At 41.9% G+C, this 19324-nt stretch overlaps 1 protein-coding gene across 1 annotated transcript; it reads right to left on the bottom strand.

The window, feature by feature from the left end:
• Positions 1 to 844: 844 nt before the first annotated feature.
• On the bottom strand, positions 845 to 14061 carry LOC309340528 (interferon-induced GTP-binding protein Mx1-like). The gene is made up of 11 exons (XM_081859368.1): positions 13904 to 14061; positions 12754 to 12908; positions 11779 to 11917; positions 9808 to 10006; positions 9454 to 9532; positions 8103 to 8225; positions 6510 to 6651; positions 5836 to 5994; positions 4587 to 4663; positions 3101 to 3328; positions 845 to 2510 (listed from the first exon to the last, which is right to left on the bottom strand). Exons 1-11 carry the CDS (start codon positions 13941 to 13943, stop codon positions 2280 to 2282), a joined length of 1572 nt encoding a protein of 523 aa, XP_081715494.1. The 5' UTR covers positions 13944 to 14061; the 3' UTR covers positions 845 to 2279.
• Positions 14062 to 19324: the final 5263 nt, after the last annotated feature.

Raw genomic sequence — 19324 nt, 5'->3', positions numbered from 1 at the left:
TGTGTGGTATGGAAGCTGTACTACCCAGGACAGGATGGGGTTGTGCAGAGTTGTTAAGGCAGCAGAGAGCATTGTTGGCTGCCCACTTTCCACCTTAGAGCAGATTTATGCCACAAGGTGCCAGAGGAAGGCACTGGACATAGTAAAAGATCCATCGCATCCTGGTCACTGTCTCTTTGAGCTCCTGCCGTCGGGACGGAGATACAGGACGATGAAGACAAGAACGAGCCGTCTCAAGAACAGCTTCTTCTCCAGAGCGATCTCGGCCCTGAATGGGAAACCTGGACTTTGAAAGTCATCTAATCTTCCTTGCTGTATTATACTGTATTGTTTTAATTAGTGTTTTTATAGTTGTTCTGATTTTGTGTGGAGTGCCCTACCTGGGTGGATGGAGCAGCCAAGTAATTTTTGTTGTCCCCGAGAGGGGGCAATGACAATAAAGATATTATTATTATTATTATTATTATTATTATTATTATTATTATTATGAATTAACAACAGTTAATGGCCTTTTAGGCTTCCTCCACGTGAAAAGGAGTTCACTTTTTGAATGATAAGATTTGTATGTCATGGGGGGGGGCCACCAGGATTTTAGAGATGCTTAGGTGCGTAATGGCCAAAAAAAAGATTGGGATCCAGTGATCTAGACAATGCATGCTCCTGATCTGATTGCACATTCCTAAGTTTAGGTGGACTCTCATTTTCAAGGTGGAAAGTATTCATCCATGTTTTAATTGCAAGGATTGTGTAGACCATGAAATCACTCCAAATAACCAGTAATAATTCACCTGGAGAAAAAAACAGCATTAAAATCTCAAACAAAGAATACGAGGGAAAGCAATAATTTGAGACCAGTTCAGTAACAAATACTTTATTTTAAAAGGAGAACAAGGTTTTCCATCATAAGTCTAGAATTTAGCATTTTTTAAATCAGTTATTACTAGGATGGTGGTGGTGGTATGAAAGCTTAAGTTGTTTATACAGTGGTACCTTGGTTTTCAAACTTAATCTGTTCCGGAAGTCTGTTCCAAAACTAAAGCGTTCCAAAAGCAAGGTGTGCTTTCCCATAGAAAATAATGCAAAATGGATTGATCCATTTCAGACTTTTAAAACAACCCCTAAAACAGCAATTTAACATGAATTTTACTATTTAACAAGACCATTGATCCCTAAAATGAAAGCAATAAACAATGTACTGCAGTCAATCAATCTATCAGTAGCTGAACTGGGTTCCACACAGTCACACCCCAAAAAGAGCCACAAAAATGCAAAATCAATAGCAAAACCAGACAGACCTCAGCATAACTCTTAATACTAAAGTGTGGCACTCAATTCGTCAGCGTAACACTCAAAACAGAAGTGTGGTTGTGGCGTTCGTACAGAGCCCCCAGTCGTTTCACGGACTACAGTGGTACCTTGAGTTACATATGCTTCAGGTTACAGACTCCGCTAATCCACAAATAGTACCTCGGGTTAAGAACTTTGCGGCAGCCGCGGGAGGCCCTATTAGCTAAAGAGCAGTTTAAGAACAGGCTAAAGAACAGGTTAAGAACAGTTTCAGGTTAAGAACGGACCTCCAGGATGAATTAAGTTCTTAACCCGAGGTACCCCTGTATTGACCTGTACACCAGTGCTTTATTCTTCCGCTGCCACTAACCAGGTTTCTTCTGGTGAAATACTGAGTCTCAGTCAGGTTGTAAAGTCAACAACGAAGATCAAAGTTTATTGAAGAACAAGTTTTAAATATATTCAGAACAGTTTCTGAAATGTGTGCCCTTAACTAGATGTGGCACTATCTCACACTGTCACACTCTTCTCTCTCAGTTCTATCCCTGTCTCTCACTCTAGCTGTCACAACCTCTGTGTTCGTCTTTTACTGGCTCTGTCTGACTCCTCTATCTCCCAATGGTAAAACCCCTGGGCTGAGCCTCAAAGTCAGGTAGGCTCCACCTCTGAGCTTTCTCATTGGTCAATCTACATTAACCATTTCCATCCCCCTGTACAAACAAAATCACAAGGAATGAGCAAAGGCCACTCAAATCAGAAGTGTAACACTCAAAACGGAAGTGTGGCACTCAAATAATCAGCCTAACACTCAAAACGGAGCATGTTTGGCTTCCGGAGAAAGTTCGCAAACCAGAGTTTTGCAGCATTTGGGTTCCAAGTTGTTTGAGTACCAAAGCGTTTGAGAACCAAGGTACCACTGTATACACAAGCAATGAATAGGATCCCTTCCTTCTGCAACTGGAAGAGGGAATTAACACAGAGACACCTCTTGATTACATGGGGAATTTTGCTAAATGCTGTCGTGCTTTGGTGAGACGCTTGATCTTCTCCTTCAGAGTGTTCCTCACATTGGAAGTATCATACCTCTCCTGAAGGAGAATGTCAAACTGATCTTTGTTTTGCAAGAGTTGCAGCATTGCACTTTGTAATTTGTCAGCATAATCCTGGAGAACATATGTCCGAATAATCATGGGAATTTGGGTTCCAAGACGGGTTCCTGTGCTCTGCAAACAGAATAAGAGTTTGGGTTTTTAGACTGATTAACAGATGGACAAAACCAGGAAGGTAGCATTATCAAAAGACTATCATTACAACAGGTCATCCACTTAAACATAGGTCACTGGAAGAAGGCTTAATTCACTCCCACTAACAATCAATCCAAAGAGGAGGGATAATGGGGCCTTACTTATTTCACAAATTGGTTTGGTTCTCTTGTTTCTGGGCCCAGACAATAGAGCAAATAATTTCTCTCATCATATTCATGCCCCACCCACGTTTTTGTTTTTTTGTTTTTTTTACCACGAGAGCTCTAAGAAATAACCTGATGTATGTGCATGTGTAAGTACTTCTTTATTTAGGTTAATATGTGACATTTATGTTAAGAGCAAGCTGCTCCAAAGCAATAGCTTAAAAACTTAAAACAGAGTTCAGCTATCCTAAGAGAGGAGCGGGAAGGTGGTGGAAGGCTATATCAGCCCAGAAGAAAAACTATTCAGATCAAAGTTTTGGATATTCTGTTTCTTTATTTTACTACTAGAATTGTTCCATGTTGTAATGGGAGATTGAGGTGTTAAAAAAAGAGGTTGAAACTCACTTTGAAGTAAGCGTTCAAGTGGTAAGTCATTTCCTCCATGGAGCATAGCTTTGCAGGAACTAGAACTGATTTTGTAAATGCATTTCCAACAGCTTTCGTTCTAATACCACTTAAATCTTCACTATAAATACTGTCCTGGGAGTACACTATTTGTTCCATTTTAAACTGAGTATTGATCATGGATACTGCAGCCGCTTCTTGCTTCAGTTTTATATCTTCAATATTGATCTGCATGACAAAAGATATTATCTTTTGTTGTTGTTGTTCCACAGTTATTCATTATGAGAACCCCTACACTCAGTGTTCCCAAGTATAATCAGTAAGGCTCAGAAATTAACACTTAAAACTGCTTTACCAATATAGGTCATTAGTCCATTTCACCCACCACCCTGAATGACAGTTCCAGTGTCTCAGGCAAAGGTGTTATCAGAGATTTTTAAAAACTGGACCCTTCCGCAAGCCTTGATGGGTAGTGTTGTGTAGATAAATAAGGTAAGGTGTTACAAAGCACTTCCATGGGAGCTGGGAAAGGTACAAATATTTGAAATGCATGAACTCCACAATTGATGGTAGAAGAACAGTTACATTTTGAGAGAACCACAGAATAACATCTTGCACAGAAATATCAGTGGATAATATTTCCACTTTAAAAATATAAAGCTACCATTGTGTCAAGAGCGAGCTAGCAGTAAATCACACTGTGCAAGTTAGAGTTAAGTCTTTAGCAGCAAACACACTTATCTGCAAAGAAGCGTTGGGCCTAAGGAGCGCAACTCATCTCTGGTAGGTCTTGTCCCCATAAAGCAGTTGCTGAGACTGAAGGACCCCACCTCCCCACAGCTAAGTCCCCCCCTTCTCCAGGGTTTTTTTTTTCCAAGCAAGAGACTGCATCTACACCTCACTAATCTCTCCTTGGCTCTTTTCATACTTCTTCTGGTTCTGGGAGACAAGTAGGGAAGGGAGTTTGTCACAGCAGAAAGGAGAGACACCTTCTCCAGCCAGACTCTCCCAGCTCACTATGCCCTGTTCCCTCTTCAGTTTCTGACACCTCAGTCTTCTCCCTCTGACGGCTCATCCTTGTCCCACCACCCTGGCCTCTGAGCAACCAGTCCATGACACATGGGCTCTCTTCAGCAGAGTAGCCCCATCCCTGCATCTTATCATCTCCTTCATATAGATTAGGTGGGACAAGGAAGTAGTTAAAATTAAGTCAAACTATTTATTTATTTTTTTAATCTAGGATCATACTTGGGGGCAGAGCTCACATAAAACACTCATCAGGGGGAGACCTTTTCAGACTGATGGGCCAGGTCTAAATTTTCCCGCCCCTAGCTGCCCACCTGTCAATCACCTGACTTCATAGTGATATCAGGTGAAGCTGTGCTTTAAAGCCCTGATTGTCAGCAAGCACACTAGAGCCATCCTGGTTTTATGGATTCATTACAGGGTTCCACGTCTGCCTTTTGTCTAACACATCACTTCTTACCTGAGCAGCTCTCAGAAGATTGTAGAAAGCACCAAAGTGTCGGTAGGCAGTTTGAATAAAATTTTCCCGCACAAGTTCTAGAAAACAGGGAGAACCATTCAAAGGCACAAAATCTTAAGAGAAAAATTGTGGCTAAAATTCCTAAGCAACTGGCCAAAGTAAATAATATACTGTCCTGTGTATTGTTGGAAAAAACGGGGGCCCTGGGCTTGTGTCTTTACACACCTTCACCTCTACCAACACACACACACTGGGGTGCCAACACTATTTCTGGGCAGGAAGCTGAGCCCCCCCAATAGTGAGGGGGCCGCCATCCCCCACCACTGCTGGGCAAGACTGGCCTGCTGCCCCCCACCCCGCATGTGGGGAGCAAGTCGGCGCCCCTGCACACACATGTGTTCACATCAGTTAAATTGTGCAACATGTCAGAAAAGAATGACCACTCTTGCTAATGTGTCTTTCCTGGCTACCGTTAACCCAGCCTTCTACTCAGAGGCATGCATGCAGATTAGAGTGTTTGTGTGTGTACAATATGCTGCGAAAGACAGAGAGACTGGGAAAATCAAGTAAACAATATTAATGGCGATTGCTTCCTAGGAAGTATTTTGTTAGGATTAGGATCAGAATGATCAACTGACAGAAGACATGTAAGATTGTGGCATAATAATCAATTATTGTGGCATAATAATCAATTATTACTGTGCTCAATCTCTATTTAATTATATATATATATAAATCTACGAAAGCAAATATATATATATATATATACTCTTTCCTTTCAAGGCCAATATATGCTAAGCACTATGCAGATATAAAAAAGGACACAAGTCATGAAGATCATTGGGTTAAATTGTGTATGCAAATAAATTATGAGCTGTTACTGACTTTCACAAAGCCAATAAAACATTTAGGCTGCGATTCTATACCTAATTAAATGGTATAAAATTCAGTGACATTTACTTTTGAGTGGACATGTGCTCTTAACAGAGAATATTTTTTTTCCTGCATGTGCCATTTAAATTGTTTTGAATACCCTACATTTGTCAATCAAAATATTCACAATACTTATGTGTATTAAAATTAAAAAAACTATTCTGTTTTAAAACTGCTATTTCTATATCAACAGTACATCAACAACATTCAGAAATGATATATTCCAGGCTAAATTATATTCCTAAAATCACACATGAAATCCTTTACATAAACCAGATATTAGAAACAGAAACCATGTTGCTACTGTAAAACGTACCCGCTACATCCGTCAACATTTCAACAGCTGGCGATTTCAGCATCATAATTTGTCGTCTGACAATGGTCTCAAAGGTCTTGTAATTAATAAACCCTGGGAGTTCTTTACCACGATATTTATTTTCATAGCTGTGAACTTCATCTTTCATAGTATCTCTTACTGCAACATTGAAAAAAATTGCATTAAGTAATCACCCTCAGCTTTCGAGGCTCCAGTTCTGATGAAGTTAATAATTATGCCTACTCCATGAATTATAGAACACACATTTTTTTAACCTGCTCTTTTCTGCAAGTCTGATATTGGAAGACGTCTATCTCAAAAGCAAAATAAAAATGGGCTGCATGCACAGGTAAACAAATATCTGTGACAATGCCCCAAATGAACCACAGGTTTCTGGAATTCAGAGATGATAGGGACAACAGCACATAATGTGCATATATCCCATCAAGTACCACACCCACCCACAAGTGTGGCTAGGAAATACTGAGATCAGAGTTCAAATGAAAATGCTCATGTGTGAACAAACATGCACAAAAGTGCATATGGGAAAAATGGGTCTGTGCAAACTACATGCACGCTATCACTCTGATGAGTACACAGCCTGCATGAGAATTCAGGTTAAAACTGGGTGTTCACTTGCAGGAAAAAAAAATAAGAAATTTGAAACAGTTTACCATTTAGTGCATTGCGGTTGATCTCCTCTTGCCATTGATTAAAGATATTTCGCACTTTTGTGAACAATCTTGTTTCTTTCAAATCCGTTAAATCCTCTCCTTGTACTTTATTTAAGATGTCTTGATTAAAAAGCTTGATTTTCTGTAAAAAGAATATATATATATATATAAATTCAGTCTGTCCAGCTACAATGTACATCTTTTGAAAAAGAATTGATTATCCAGAAAGCATCAAGACTCGCCACCAAACATTACGTGCAAATGAAGTTTTACATAGGATAGGAGATGAGGTGAGGATAATTTCTCTCTGAAATGAGAATAGATAGTGGAAAGAATGAAGAAACCAAAATGCTGGAGGCATGTCAAGCCATTCAAAGGATCGGGGTGGGGGATGAAGGGACAGCAGATGACACAGACAGTCAACCCGTTAGGCTTTGAACTTGATGGTTTAAACTTTATGGCTTATACGAATGAGCAGAGTACAATAATAAAAGAGAAGTGGATCATGTTCAGGATAGGCACCACCATTCATAATCCATAGTACCATTCCTAAACCAGCACAAAGAGAATGCTTCCCAAATCACATACAAATCAGCTTTACAATCTTAAAGTGGTTCCCTGATGTTACTTTTCAACAAGTAGCCAATCCTCATCTTAAGTAAAGTATATCCTTCAAATAGATGATATAGGGTGAAGGAGACATAATATTTAAAGAGAAGCCACAGCAGAGTCATTACATGCTGTGCAAGCGTGACTTTCTACCTGTTTTTGCAATGTACATAACTTTCAACTCTCCTAACTATTGTCTGCCTAGACTTAGATTCACTATGCACAAGGTAATAAAAGAGATAATTGATGGGAAAGGATATCTGATGACGATAGGACCTTCGGGTATAGGGCGGTATAGAAAATTAATTAAATAATTAATTATACAGTGGTACCTCGGGTTACGAACTTACTTCGTTCCGGAGGTCCATTCTTAACCTGAAGTACCACTTTAGCTAATGGGGCCTCCCACTGCCGCTGCGCTGCCAGCACATGATTTCTGTTCTCATCCTGGGGCAAAGTTTGCAACCCGAGGTACTACCTCCGGGTTAGCAGAGTAACCTGAAGTGTTTGTAACCCAAAGCATTTGTAGCCCGAGGTACCACTGTGACGATGATGATGATGATGATGATGATGATGATGATAATAATAATAATAATAATAATGGCCCTTGGAACTTAGTATTGTACCAATACTTTTGGTCCAATTGAAGCATATGGCTGTCCAATCTTTTAATGCAAAACCACCTCCCATCACCCTTGACCATTAGTCAGGAGTCCAGCAACATCTGGAGAGGGACATGCTCCCCACCCTCTGTTTTTCACCGGACGGTTGTTGCTTATTTGGTCTTTCATTATCAACATTATTTTTAAATGTACAGTATTGCATTGAAGCTCGGAAATGTCTGCCAGAGTTCAAGGCCTAAACCTCTTCTACCAAAATTACATACTGATATTTAGGTACTTAGTTTTCAGTTTCCTGAGAAACACACATATTAAAATTTTCAGGCATTCCAGAAATAAAATTGGAAACCCCACATTTATTTACCTGTATGAGGAAAGGCATCTTCTCTTCCGTGCTTCCAGGCACATCTTGACCACATTTTTGCAGCTCTGCATTTGTTATCTCTAGCTTTTCCTTAATTTGTTTTTGCAAAGTTGGCAATGTTTTCTGAAAGACAGACATGCACCAAGAAGAAAAGTATTCAGTCTCAGAATGTTTCAACACCTCTTCAGAGTGAATTCACAGAATTATTCACAGAATCTGACACTTGACTGAGATAAGTACTATTACAGCTGCTTAACACGAGAAGAGAAGACTCCCTGGAAAAGACCCTGATGTTGGGAAAGATGGAGGGCACAAGGAGAAGGGGACGACAGAGGACGAGATGGTTGGAGAGTGTTCTCGAAGCTACAAACATGAGTCTGACCAAACTGCAGGAGGCAGTGGAAGATAGGAGTGCCTGGCGTGCTCTGGTCCATGGGGTCACGAAGAGTTGGACACAACTAAACGACAACAAAAAACACTGGTAGTGAAACATAGAAGCCACCAACTTCTTTTTATTTGGAACATACCAAAGCATGCCAGAAAGTCTTATTCACAACCCTATGATCAGAATGTATTTAGACAACCAAGATTTGTGTGTGTGTGTGTGTGTGTGTGTGTGTGTGTGTGTGCGTAATACACATACAGTGGTACCTCGGGTTAAGTACTTAATTCGTTCCAGAGGTCCGTACTTAACCTGAAACTGTTCTTAACCTGAAGCATCACTTTAGCTAATGGGGCCTCCCGCTGCTGCTGCGCCGCCGGAGCACAATTTCTGTTCTCATCCTGAAGCAAAGTTCTTAACCCGAGGTACTATTTATGGGTTAGTGGCGTCTGTAACCTGAAGCGTATGTAACCCGAGGTACCACTGTATAGTTTTTCTTTAGAGAAATGAAGATCATTGGACTGCTGATAAATGCATTTGCATTTGCATACAGTTATGCCCCGGGACTAAAAATGACATGTCACATGTCCAATGACATGTAGCTTTCCTCTGCTGGTATTTTTTTTACAGTATAAATCTTGAATAGAAAGCTTTCCACTCCAGCCATTTTCCCACTCTTTTTTTAAAGCAAAAAATTGTCAATAGAAGTCAAAGATTGAAAACAATTTTTCTTTTTCTAAAAATTGAAGTATAAATAAAATCAATCATTAAAAATATACATTATGTACTAAAATTACAGATTAAAATACATATTAACTTACATGTTTAGATAGGCTTTCCTAAACATCAACTTTTTGTGGACATTAAAAAAGGATACAGAGCAAATGCTTCCCAGCAAAGACAAGGTCAATACTATTATTTGAAAGCACTAACAAATTTAGTTATTCAAATGAATCAGTATTCTCTTACGCTAATGTGCTCTATCAGCTCCTGGGTAAGCCTTTCTGCCAAAAGTGGGATGGTAGCTCTGCCTTCCTCCAAAAGAGATCTAGCAGGAAACAAGAGTGAGTAATTAAATTTAAAAGTATGACACAAGTATAACCCAGATAAACAGGCAGGCAGGCAGTTCCCAATATTCATTCAAATGGGGCTCGTTTAAACAATCTTTGGAGTGATCAGACCCAGTGTGTGGAGTCCTGCAGGCTGAAGTGTCAAACAGATGCTTGCATTGGTTGCATACTTTCACTTAATTTGGCATTATATTTCAACCAACAAAGACCACAATGAACGGATTTCTTTCTTTCTTTTTAAAAATAAGGCTACCTGAAAAAATCGTGTTCTTCGAAAAATTCTCTCTCTTTCTCAATTGCATCTCCCAAAGTCACTTTGTCGTTGATGTCACTTTGCCCACGACACTTAACGATCATATATCCTTTTCTCAGGGGGACTCTTTGATTCCGGATTATGTCCACCACTTCTGCCTCTGTTCCCTTGTCGACCAAGTCAGGCTTGGTCAGGATGCCTGTGAAATAATAGATGCATAGGAAGAAAAGTATTTTATTTTAGGTGGTTTATTTTGAGAAAAGGTAGTACATATTCTGAATCAAGTCACCTTTGAACCCATGGGACCTGCATGGGAAAAGTGTGTCTCTGAACTTCCTCACCACTGTGAAATTATGGTGACTGTCCACATTTTTGGCATTAGGAAACAGAGGACTTCAAAGTGAAAGCATGTGTGTTTGAGGCCTGCCTACCAAAGATGACTTAAGAGGACAGACCATTTTCTTCTCCCATATCTCAAGTATTTATTGCGGGGGGGGGGGGGCGAGTTTCTTTCTTACAAAACAGTTTTAGAATGTTCACATGGAACACTCAAACAAGAAGATTGCAGAACAGCTTCACTAGCCTGTTGCCATTCAGATGTTTTAGACTTCCAAGTCCTACCATCTCTGACTATTGGGCAACCTTGACTGGAGGCCAATGAATGTTGTAGTCCAGTACATCTGGAAGACACCAGGTTGGCAAAGGCTGTTTCAGAGAATATATCTATGATGGGAAATATGAGATGTTCTTATGAACAGAAAAGCCTGCTGGATCAGGCCAATGGTCTACCTAGTCTAGCATCCAGTCCTCATGGCAGCCCAACTACATGACTATGGGAAACATGCAGATCTAACACCATACATGTAAAGCACAAGGGTTCCCCGAAATAATCTGGGAAACTGCAGTTTTCCCTTCACAGAGCTACAATTCCCAGCACTCTTAAACTACAGTTTCCAGGATTTAAATGTACAGTGAGGATCTGTTCTCCATTTGGTAGTAAAGTATTGCATAAGGGTGCAGTGGGGAGGAAAAAAGACAGCCAGGACTCAGCCTGGGGAATCCAGCAGCAGCAGGGCCTGGAAGCAGTGACAGATCTTCATACTCCGGTGTGTCCTGGGGGCAGGGGCGTGGCACCCAGCACGGGCGTGGTTGACAGCCGCGATGGCACCCTACTGGGATTGCGCTGCCAGGGGCGGTGCGCTCCCCCTGCACTCCTCTTCCTCCGCCAGTGCCTGGAAGTATTTTCTTTTGTGCCACTGGAACAGCTTGCAGTTGGAAGAAATGGCTGGCTATCTGATAGCAGCTGAAAGAGACTGCAGCTTGCCAGACCAGCTGTATCAGATGAGCTGTGGAACCAATAGGAAGCCAGCTGGCCCAATACAAGTACTATATTGGGTTTGGCTCCCCAGTGTGAGCAATCTGTCACTGTCTGATATGCAGATTTCTGTTGCCTTACCATGCCTGCTGTCTGGAGCCTGACCTATGGTCTTGGACCACGTTACCAGCCTCTGCTCCTTTGGACCCACTATTGCTGCCCTTGACCCACACAGATTCTGGACCACACTGCTTGCTGCTGAGTCCATCCTTCCCCCAATATTCTTCTGTTTCTCTGTACAGATGTGCAGTTCACAACAGCAAACAGAATCAGCCAGAAGAATTCAGCCTGCTATGTGAAGTGTGCAGGTCTAGAATATTCACAGAATATACAGCTGATAAGTCACCATTTCAGTAAATACAGCAGAAAGAGGGTTGATTTGAGGGCTAACACAAAATCATAGTAAAAACTGATTAGATGCTTGGCAAAATGATGTTTGGCAAAATGTTAAGAAGTGAATAGGCTACGGTAAGACCTCTAAATAAAATTCTGAATGACACAAATCAAACAGGGTGGTACGATTCCTGCAGTGATAACTTGTCCTCCCCGTAGTTAAAAACAGCACCATCACTTTTAAAAGTGTTTATTTAACTTACCAAGTGTTCTCTCCCCTGTGGGATCTACTTCTTGAGCCATTTTCAGTGCCTCCGTTGTTGCAATGTCTACATTACTTGGCACCACTACCAAATTGATGGTTTCTTGTTTGTTAATATACTTCTTAATTAACTTTATTATCTGTAACAAAATTCACACAATAAGAGCTGTGTTATATGGCACCTTATAAAATGAGTAAATACAGCCAACTAAAATTTTGTACAAAACTGGAACAATACAAGAATCTGTTGTGCCAAAGCAGTGGATTTATTAACATAACTGCTGTATTGAACTAATCAAGGAATTGGAGGTGATCAGCATTGTTGTACTTTAACACCCATCAGCCCCAACCAGCATGGGATGATGGGAGTCTGAGTCCAACAACATCAGGTTTCCTACTGCTGTGTTAGTGTTATTTATATTCTAATGTCTACCAAGGATTTCAATGCAATTTACAAACAATTACAAAAATTAAAACAAAAAAGCAAGCAGCAAATAAAAAACTGCTATTTTTTTTTAATGTGGTAGAAAATGTTTTAAAATATATCAATGGTGGTATGAGGCATACCTTCCAGCCAGTGTTCACCCAACCTCCTGACAACTGTGTCACTGATGCTTACCTGGATGGAGAGGTGTGGTGCAAGTGCACCAGCAGAAGTGCCAGATAGGTTTTGCTAGTGTGTTTCAACCTTCCTGACCTCCCCACCACCTCACCTCTCTCTTTCCTGTAAGCAGCTCTCAGGAGGTCAGAGGAGCACCAGTGCTCCACCATGCCACCCACTTCTGCCCCTAGGATTCCATAACTGGAGCACCACCAATAAAATCCCTTCTGCCTTGTAGATGCAAGCCTTGCCTCCAATGGGTGGCACTTAGTAAAAGGCATCATACCTTTAGTATGTGGGCACTCCCATACCTTGCTGTATCCACCCAATTCATTTTCAGGATCCTACCAGTTCTGAAAACAATCTTCTTTTTACCTGCTGTCCAATGTCTTTTGGCTGATCACCCACAGCCACTCTTGCAATTCCTGGCAGGTCAATCAGAGTCAGGTCCGGAACATCCGAGGAGCTGATTTCCAGGCTAATTAATTCTGAGCTAATGCCTGATCCTGAGCCAGCCATTGCATTCTGGGCTGTATTATAGGAGGAAAAACAAAGTACAGTGGTACCTCAGGTTACAGATGCTTCAGGTTACAGAAGCTTCAGGTTACAGACTCCGCTAACCCGGAAGCAGTACCTCGGGTTAAGAACTTTGCTTCAGGATGAGAATAGAAATCGTGCGGCAGCAGCGCAACAGCAATGTTAAGAATGAACCTCCAGAACGAATTAAATTCTTAACCCAAGGTACCACTGTAACAGTACAGGAATATTGTGGGAAAATCTCTTCCTACAGACCAAAAAGTGAACACTTCAGCAAAAATGTGTTCTTCTATAATAGACTAGGCAGAAAAGGAAACTAATTACAAAGATAAGCATTTGGAATTTCTGCTTGGTGCAAAGGAAGACACTAAAAACCATCACAGAAAAACTCTTTATGTATATCCCAACCCTAGTAACAATTTAATATCGGTTTGGCTGCCCACTAGAGGATATACAAAAAAGTAATTCAGATAGCAATTCTATGTGCATCAGTGTGTGTCAGGGAACTGACATCGGAGCGTGAGGTGGAGGCTAGGCTCCAAAGCGATGCAGGAGAGGGGACCAGCAGGGGGGAAGGAATTCAACGTAACACCAGTGGAGAAGGGAGGGAGATGGAGGATTTGGAGACAGGGCTCCGGGACCCTTCATCCGAGACAAGTGGAGAGAGTGGGGGCACGCCTCTGCCCACTCCTACCTTGCGCAGGAGGGTCCCGCACAGGGAGAGTAGGCGGAGACTGGGCGTCAAACAGCTCTTATGCTGGAAGAGGTTCAAGAAACGCCCACTGACGGATTCTACAAGTGACTGAACGGCCACGGAGTGTGGGCTGTCAGCCAAAGCATGGTTAGTCAGGCAATCTAGCCAAAACTGACGGCAGTTTACACACAAGTAACCCCTTATTACCATTACAGTGTGCAAACTAGCTCTCCTGAACAGTGAGACGTGCTTCTGTGTTAACATCTATAGGATTGCACTGTCAGCGACAGTTACCTCTAATGATTTGTTCTTCCACTTGTCTCGAGCTATTCATTTCTTGCACTGTGTTCAGATATGAAATTTTTCCTTTCCATTCCTTCGTGTTGTGTGTTTTCTTCAGTTTGAGCTCTAAGGGGCATCTTGTAACAATACCTGTAAAGTGAAAAAGCAAGCATGAAGGAATGGAAGATGACAGGGAAGGGCAAAGGGAGCCCTACTCTATCTTGAATGTCACCAAAACATGGGTGGACCAAGGAAAGCTTGGTCGTATCAGCAGGTAGAACACTAAGAATGCAAGAGCCCTGTTGGACCAGGCCAAAGGCCCATCTAATCCAGTATACACTGCTCACAGTGGCCTACCAGAAGCCCATGGGAAGACTGTAAGCAGAACCTGCGTGTAACAGCCCTCTCCCTACTTGTGATTCTCAGTAACCGCTATTCAGAGGCATACTGCTTCCAACAGCAGACATAGCCCATAACATTACAACACTACTGAAGTCTTTAGACACAAAGAAAGTGCCATGATCAGTATAGTTGCCATTTGCATCCTTCAAATGGCAGGCAGGCAGGCAGGCAGGCAGGCAGGCAGGCAGGCAGAAAGAAAGAAAGAAAGAAAGAAAGAAAGAAAGAAAGAAAGAGAAAGAAAGCTGTTTAGTCATAGGGAGAGTAATATCCCATGCATTACAAAATATTTCCCAAGACACCTATAACAGATAGCAACCAAAGGGGGAGGATAGATACCAAGCAATATAAAACTATTAACTGATGAAAAAGACTAATAAAAAGTATTAAACCAATTTCATGGGGAATGAAAGTTACTTAAAGGGCTCAGAAAAAATAAAAAGTCCTCCTAAAGTAGCAAAAGAGTTGCCAGGCGAATCTCCCCAAGGAAAAGCATGTCATAAACTGGGTGCCACCACCAAGAAAACGCTCTCTTTAAAAAAATAAATATTTTTAAAAAATATTTCTTAAGTTTACAAAAATACATGCATTGTCTCTTTTTTCAGGTTGCGTTTAGAACCACCTCCCTTTACACCAGATGGTGGGAGCCCCAGATGGTGGGATAGACTCTGAAGACAATCTTAAATTAAAAAATAATTTGCCCTTACAGATTTTGATTCATAGCTGTGCATTTCTGATAGTACCTCTATAAGTTTAGTCTTCAGTGGAGAGGAGTCATTTTTTGTTTTACTCTTCAGTGAACTGGAGTCATTTTCCTTTTCACACTTGACCGACATGTTGCTCCCTCGGAATTAAAATATTTTCGTAGACTGGAAAATCAGTTTGCCTGGTCTTAGTAAGAAAAAATATTTTTATTTTATTCTAATGTGCAGGCTGCTTCTGAGAGAAATTCTAAGGCCAGTATCTTTGGTGGAAGTAAATTGCTCTTGAACTATTAAAGCCTGAGCCATCCCTTCTCCCACAGCAGAGTCAATGGTTTGTATTTTCCATTGGAAAACGATCCATGATAGCAAAGTTAAAACAGAATACAGTGGTACCTCGGGTTAAGTACTTAATTCGTTCTGGAGGTCCGTACTTAACCTGAAACTGTTCTTAACCTGAAGCACCACTTTAGCTAATGGGGCTCCTGCTGCCGCCACGCCACCGGAGCACGATTTCTGTTCTCATCCTGAAGCAAAGTTCTTAACCTGAAGCACTATTTCTGGGTTAACGGAGTCTGTAACCTGAAGCGTATGTAACCTGAAGCGTATGTAACCCGAGGTACCACTGTATATATAAGCTTGTTACATATCTCTTGGGGTTTGTGGGGGATATATTTTAAAGTACCATGAAGACTGGTAGTAAGTTTACTGGCCTCCCATTCAAAATAATGAGTCAGACACTTTACAGTGAGTTCAGTGATCCATACAAAAAAGTTAAAGGGTGCCACTGAACTGTATGATGCCCTAAGTATTTGCAAAGCAAATCCCTAGCCATTGACTCTACATTGGTGTCAATCCCTATCCCCCTCCCCATCCAAGGCTCCTAGCATTAGCCATACCTCCCTGATCTACCCAGTCAGAATTGGGCTACACCATTCCTGAAAACCAAAATACCATACTGTACTATTGCATGCACCCCAATACCTGAGCAGCAAGAGAGTCTGCGTGTACCTGCAGTATCCCAGGGTTTGGCTTCCTTAGAATGAAGTTCTGTAGAGCCTGTGCTGTCATTAGTCTATATGGTTTTCTTTACAACCTAAGATGCTTTTCTACACACAACCTAAGAAGGGACTGGAGCAGCATTAGCCCTCAACAAGTTCTTGCTTCCCCATTAGGTTTCCAGGGAAGCCTCAAGCTACAACGCAGAGATCAGCATAGAGCAAGACAGCATCTCCAGCTTCCAGGTCACTCACACACAGCCCCCCTGCACCCTCTGGCTGACTGTTCCTCTTCCTAGGATGAGGTGGGGAAAAGCTCACCCATTTATCTCTATGGCAACAGTGCTCACTCTTTAAGATGCAGATGATGGGTATTGGGCTAGGGCAATTACCCACAGCACCACCCACATCCCCTTATAGATGTTACCTTCTCATAAACTGGACTGCAGCTTTCGAAGAGATCCCTGGGTATCATCCATACTGACCCCCCAAATATTTAGCAATATATAATTCAATGCCACATAAGAATCTCTTATTTGTAAATTAAGAATGCATTTAGCTTTGACATGCCAAAACAAGTTTCCCAAACCACTGAATTCAATTTGGCATGGAAATTGTAACCCAACAACTTTTGGAGGACACCACATTAGCTACCCTTGAATGGGGCAGTGAACAACATTCCTTGTTCCCCCTAAAACCCAGTGAGACTCCTCTGCTTGCAGACATTTAATCCACCCTGTGAGGTTATTACTTTCCAGGCTCTCCCTTCCCGTTCCCCAAATGGAAATCCTGCCTGCAGGCTGATTATTCTATGGAAGGATTCTTACCTCTTGCTCTGGGAGAAAATGCTGCTTTCCTGATGCTCTTGTTTCTATTGTGTCAGCATCAGCTCCGCCTTTCCTGTTCAGGGAAATCGAAACTTAAAAAGGCATTATCCAATGGCATTATCCCACACCAAAAGCAATATCGCAAGGGTGCCAACAGTGTGTCAGTTTCCCTCGCTGCAGAACACAGAAAGGAAACCAAAAATAATGCTGTCTCATCACGAGGAAACGAAACTTCATTTAGATCCTTGAACTGGTTGCATCTGAAACTGCTCAGCATCACACTAGACTGAGCAGCCATCTGCTCCTTTTCCATTTTATAAGGCACTAGTGCTGTAATGATTACACATTTGTTTAGTACTATGTTCTGATTTCCCAATAGTCCGCTCCCATTAAAAACAAAACAAAATTAACACGAACAGCTGAAATCTAGGAAGCAAGTTGCAGTATAAATAAAATGCTAACAACAGGATTCTGACTTTATTGAGAGTTTTCATAGTGCATTACTTGAGCGATCCTTTCAACAATGTTGCAGATTCCAAAGTAACAGGAGTCCAGCACACTGGTGACATAAATTTAGTGGTAGGGGCGAGTGGGTAACAGGGGAAGCCATGGGCAGAATAAGAGTTTGTCCTTTATAATGCACATCATGCCTCTCTGAGGGACTTTATGAAGGGACAGGGCTTTGTTACACTTGTGACATGAAGTATTTCGCCATTAGACGTCCATCAATAATGGCACAGGCAAGATCGAACCAAGAACTGCCTTGGAAACAACTCAGTTACTGTGCTACTCTGGCTCTCAGTAAGAAGTATACTTAAAAGCTCACTAGAACCAGAAAAGCTGTTCACTGACATCTAATAGCCTGCAAGCTCAGGATATGTGGAACCTTGAGCAGACAGCATGTTCTATATTTGGAGCAAACACGGAAAAAGCCCTGTATGTACTGCAACAGGTCCAAATCCGTTGTCAAGCCATCTCTTGATAATTATAAAGGATAATTGGATTCATATGTATAGACGCAGTCCCTAAAATATTCTTAATTCCAACCCGTTCAGGGTTTTGGAGCCAGCATTTTGAATTGGGTCCAGAAGCGAATTGGAGTCAGTAGAGTCTGCAGATAATAAGATGACTATGCTCTCATCTTTCCACTCCTGACAGGAGATGGAATCGTAGAGTTGCAAGGGACCACAAGAGTCATCTAGTCCAATTCCCTGCAATGTACAAATCTTTTGCCCGATGTGGGGATCAAACCCATGACCTGGTGTGTGTGTGTGTGTGTGTGTGTGTGTGTGTGTGTGGCATGTCCACTCAGCCAGTGATCAGATAATAGCCCACACTGCAATCAGCATGAACACTCTCATACCAGCAGGCGGATACCTCACAAGACAATGTGATGCAGGCAAAAAACATCTGTACAGACACAAACACACTTGCTGGCTGGGAGAGCAGACCAGGTATCAGCCAGGATGCTACAAACCAGCTCTTCCCTGTTTAGTCCTTTCTGTAGGTCTTCTGCAAGAATAGCCAGCACGGTGACTTCCAGTTGTTGCTGCACTACAACTCCCATCAATCCCACTCCTAACCAGCATGGACAATGGTTATGGATGATAGAAACTGTAACCCAACAACTTCTGGAGGACACCACATTAGCTACCCTTGAATGGGGCAGTGAACAACATTCCCTCTTCCCCCTACAACCCAGTGAGACTCCTCTGCTTGCAGACATTTAATCCAGTCATTACTTTCCAGGCTCTCCCTTCCAGCTCCCCAAATGGAAATCCACCCTGCAGGCTGATTATACTGTGGACGCTTGGGTTGCGAACATGATCCATGCGGGATGCACGTTGGCAACCCGCAGCGGCACGTCTGTGCACGCGCGGGTAGCGATTCTGTGCATGTGTGAACCCCAAAACCTGGAAGTAACTCGTTTCAGTACTTCCGGATTTCGGCAGGTCCGTAACCTGAAAAAACGCAACCTGAAGCGTCTGCAACCCGAGGTATGGCTGTCTTGTGGAAGGATTCTGACCTCTTGCTCTGGGAGAAAATGCTGCTTTCCTGATGCTCTTGTTTCTATTGTGTCAGCATCAGCTCCGCCTTTCCTGTTCAGGGAAATCGAAACTTAAAAAGGCATTATCCAATGGCATTATCCCACACCAAAAGCAATATCGCAAGGGTGCCAACAGTGTGTCAGTTTCCCTCGCTGCAGAACACAGAAAGGAAACCGAAAATAATGCTGTCTCATCACGAGGAAATGAAACTTAATTCAGTTCCTTGAACTGGTTGCATCTGAAACAGATCAGCATCACACCAGAATGAGCAGCCATCTGCTCCTTTTGCATTTTATAAGGCACTAGTGCTGTAATGATTACACATTTGTTTAGCTCTTTGTTCTGATTTCCCAATAGTCCGCTCCCATTAAAAACAAAACAAAATTAACACGAACAGCTGAAATCTAGGAAACAAGTTGCAGTATAAATAAAATGCTAACAACAGGATTCTGACTTTATT

Source organism: Podarcis erhardii, assembly GCF_964252035.2.
Source record: "Podarcis erhardii genome assembly, chromosome: 4".
Taxonomy (NCBI): Eukaryota; Metazoa; Chordata; class Lepidosauria; order Squamata; family Lacertidae; genus Podarcis; species Podarcis erhardii.
Note: the sequence above shows the minus strand (reverse complement) of the source record. Positions and strands in the feature narration are given on the sequence as shown.

What these genes read in the sequence shown, in the direction of transcription:
- LOC309340528 (XM_081859368.1), bottom strand. Translation starts at nt 13,943, where the DNA reads ATGAATAGCTCGAGACAAGTGGAAGAACAAATCATTAGAG. An exon ending in CACAGGGGAGAGAACACTTG is followed by an intron (nt 10,007 to 11,778) that starts GTAAGTTAAATA and finishes ATTATTTCACAG; the next exon opens with GCATCCTGACCAAGCCTGAC. An exon ending in AGCTGATAGAGCACATTAGC is followed by an intron (nt 8,226 to 9,453) that starts GTAAGAGAATAC and finishes TCTGTCTTTCAG; the next exon opens with AAAACATTGCCAACTTTGCA.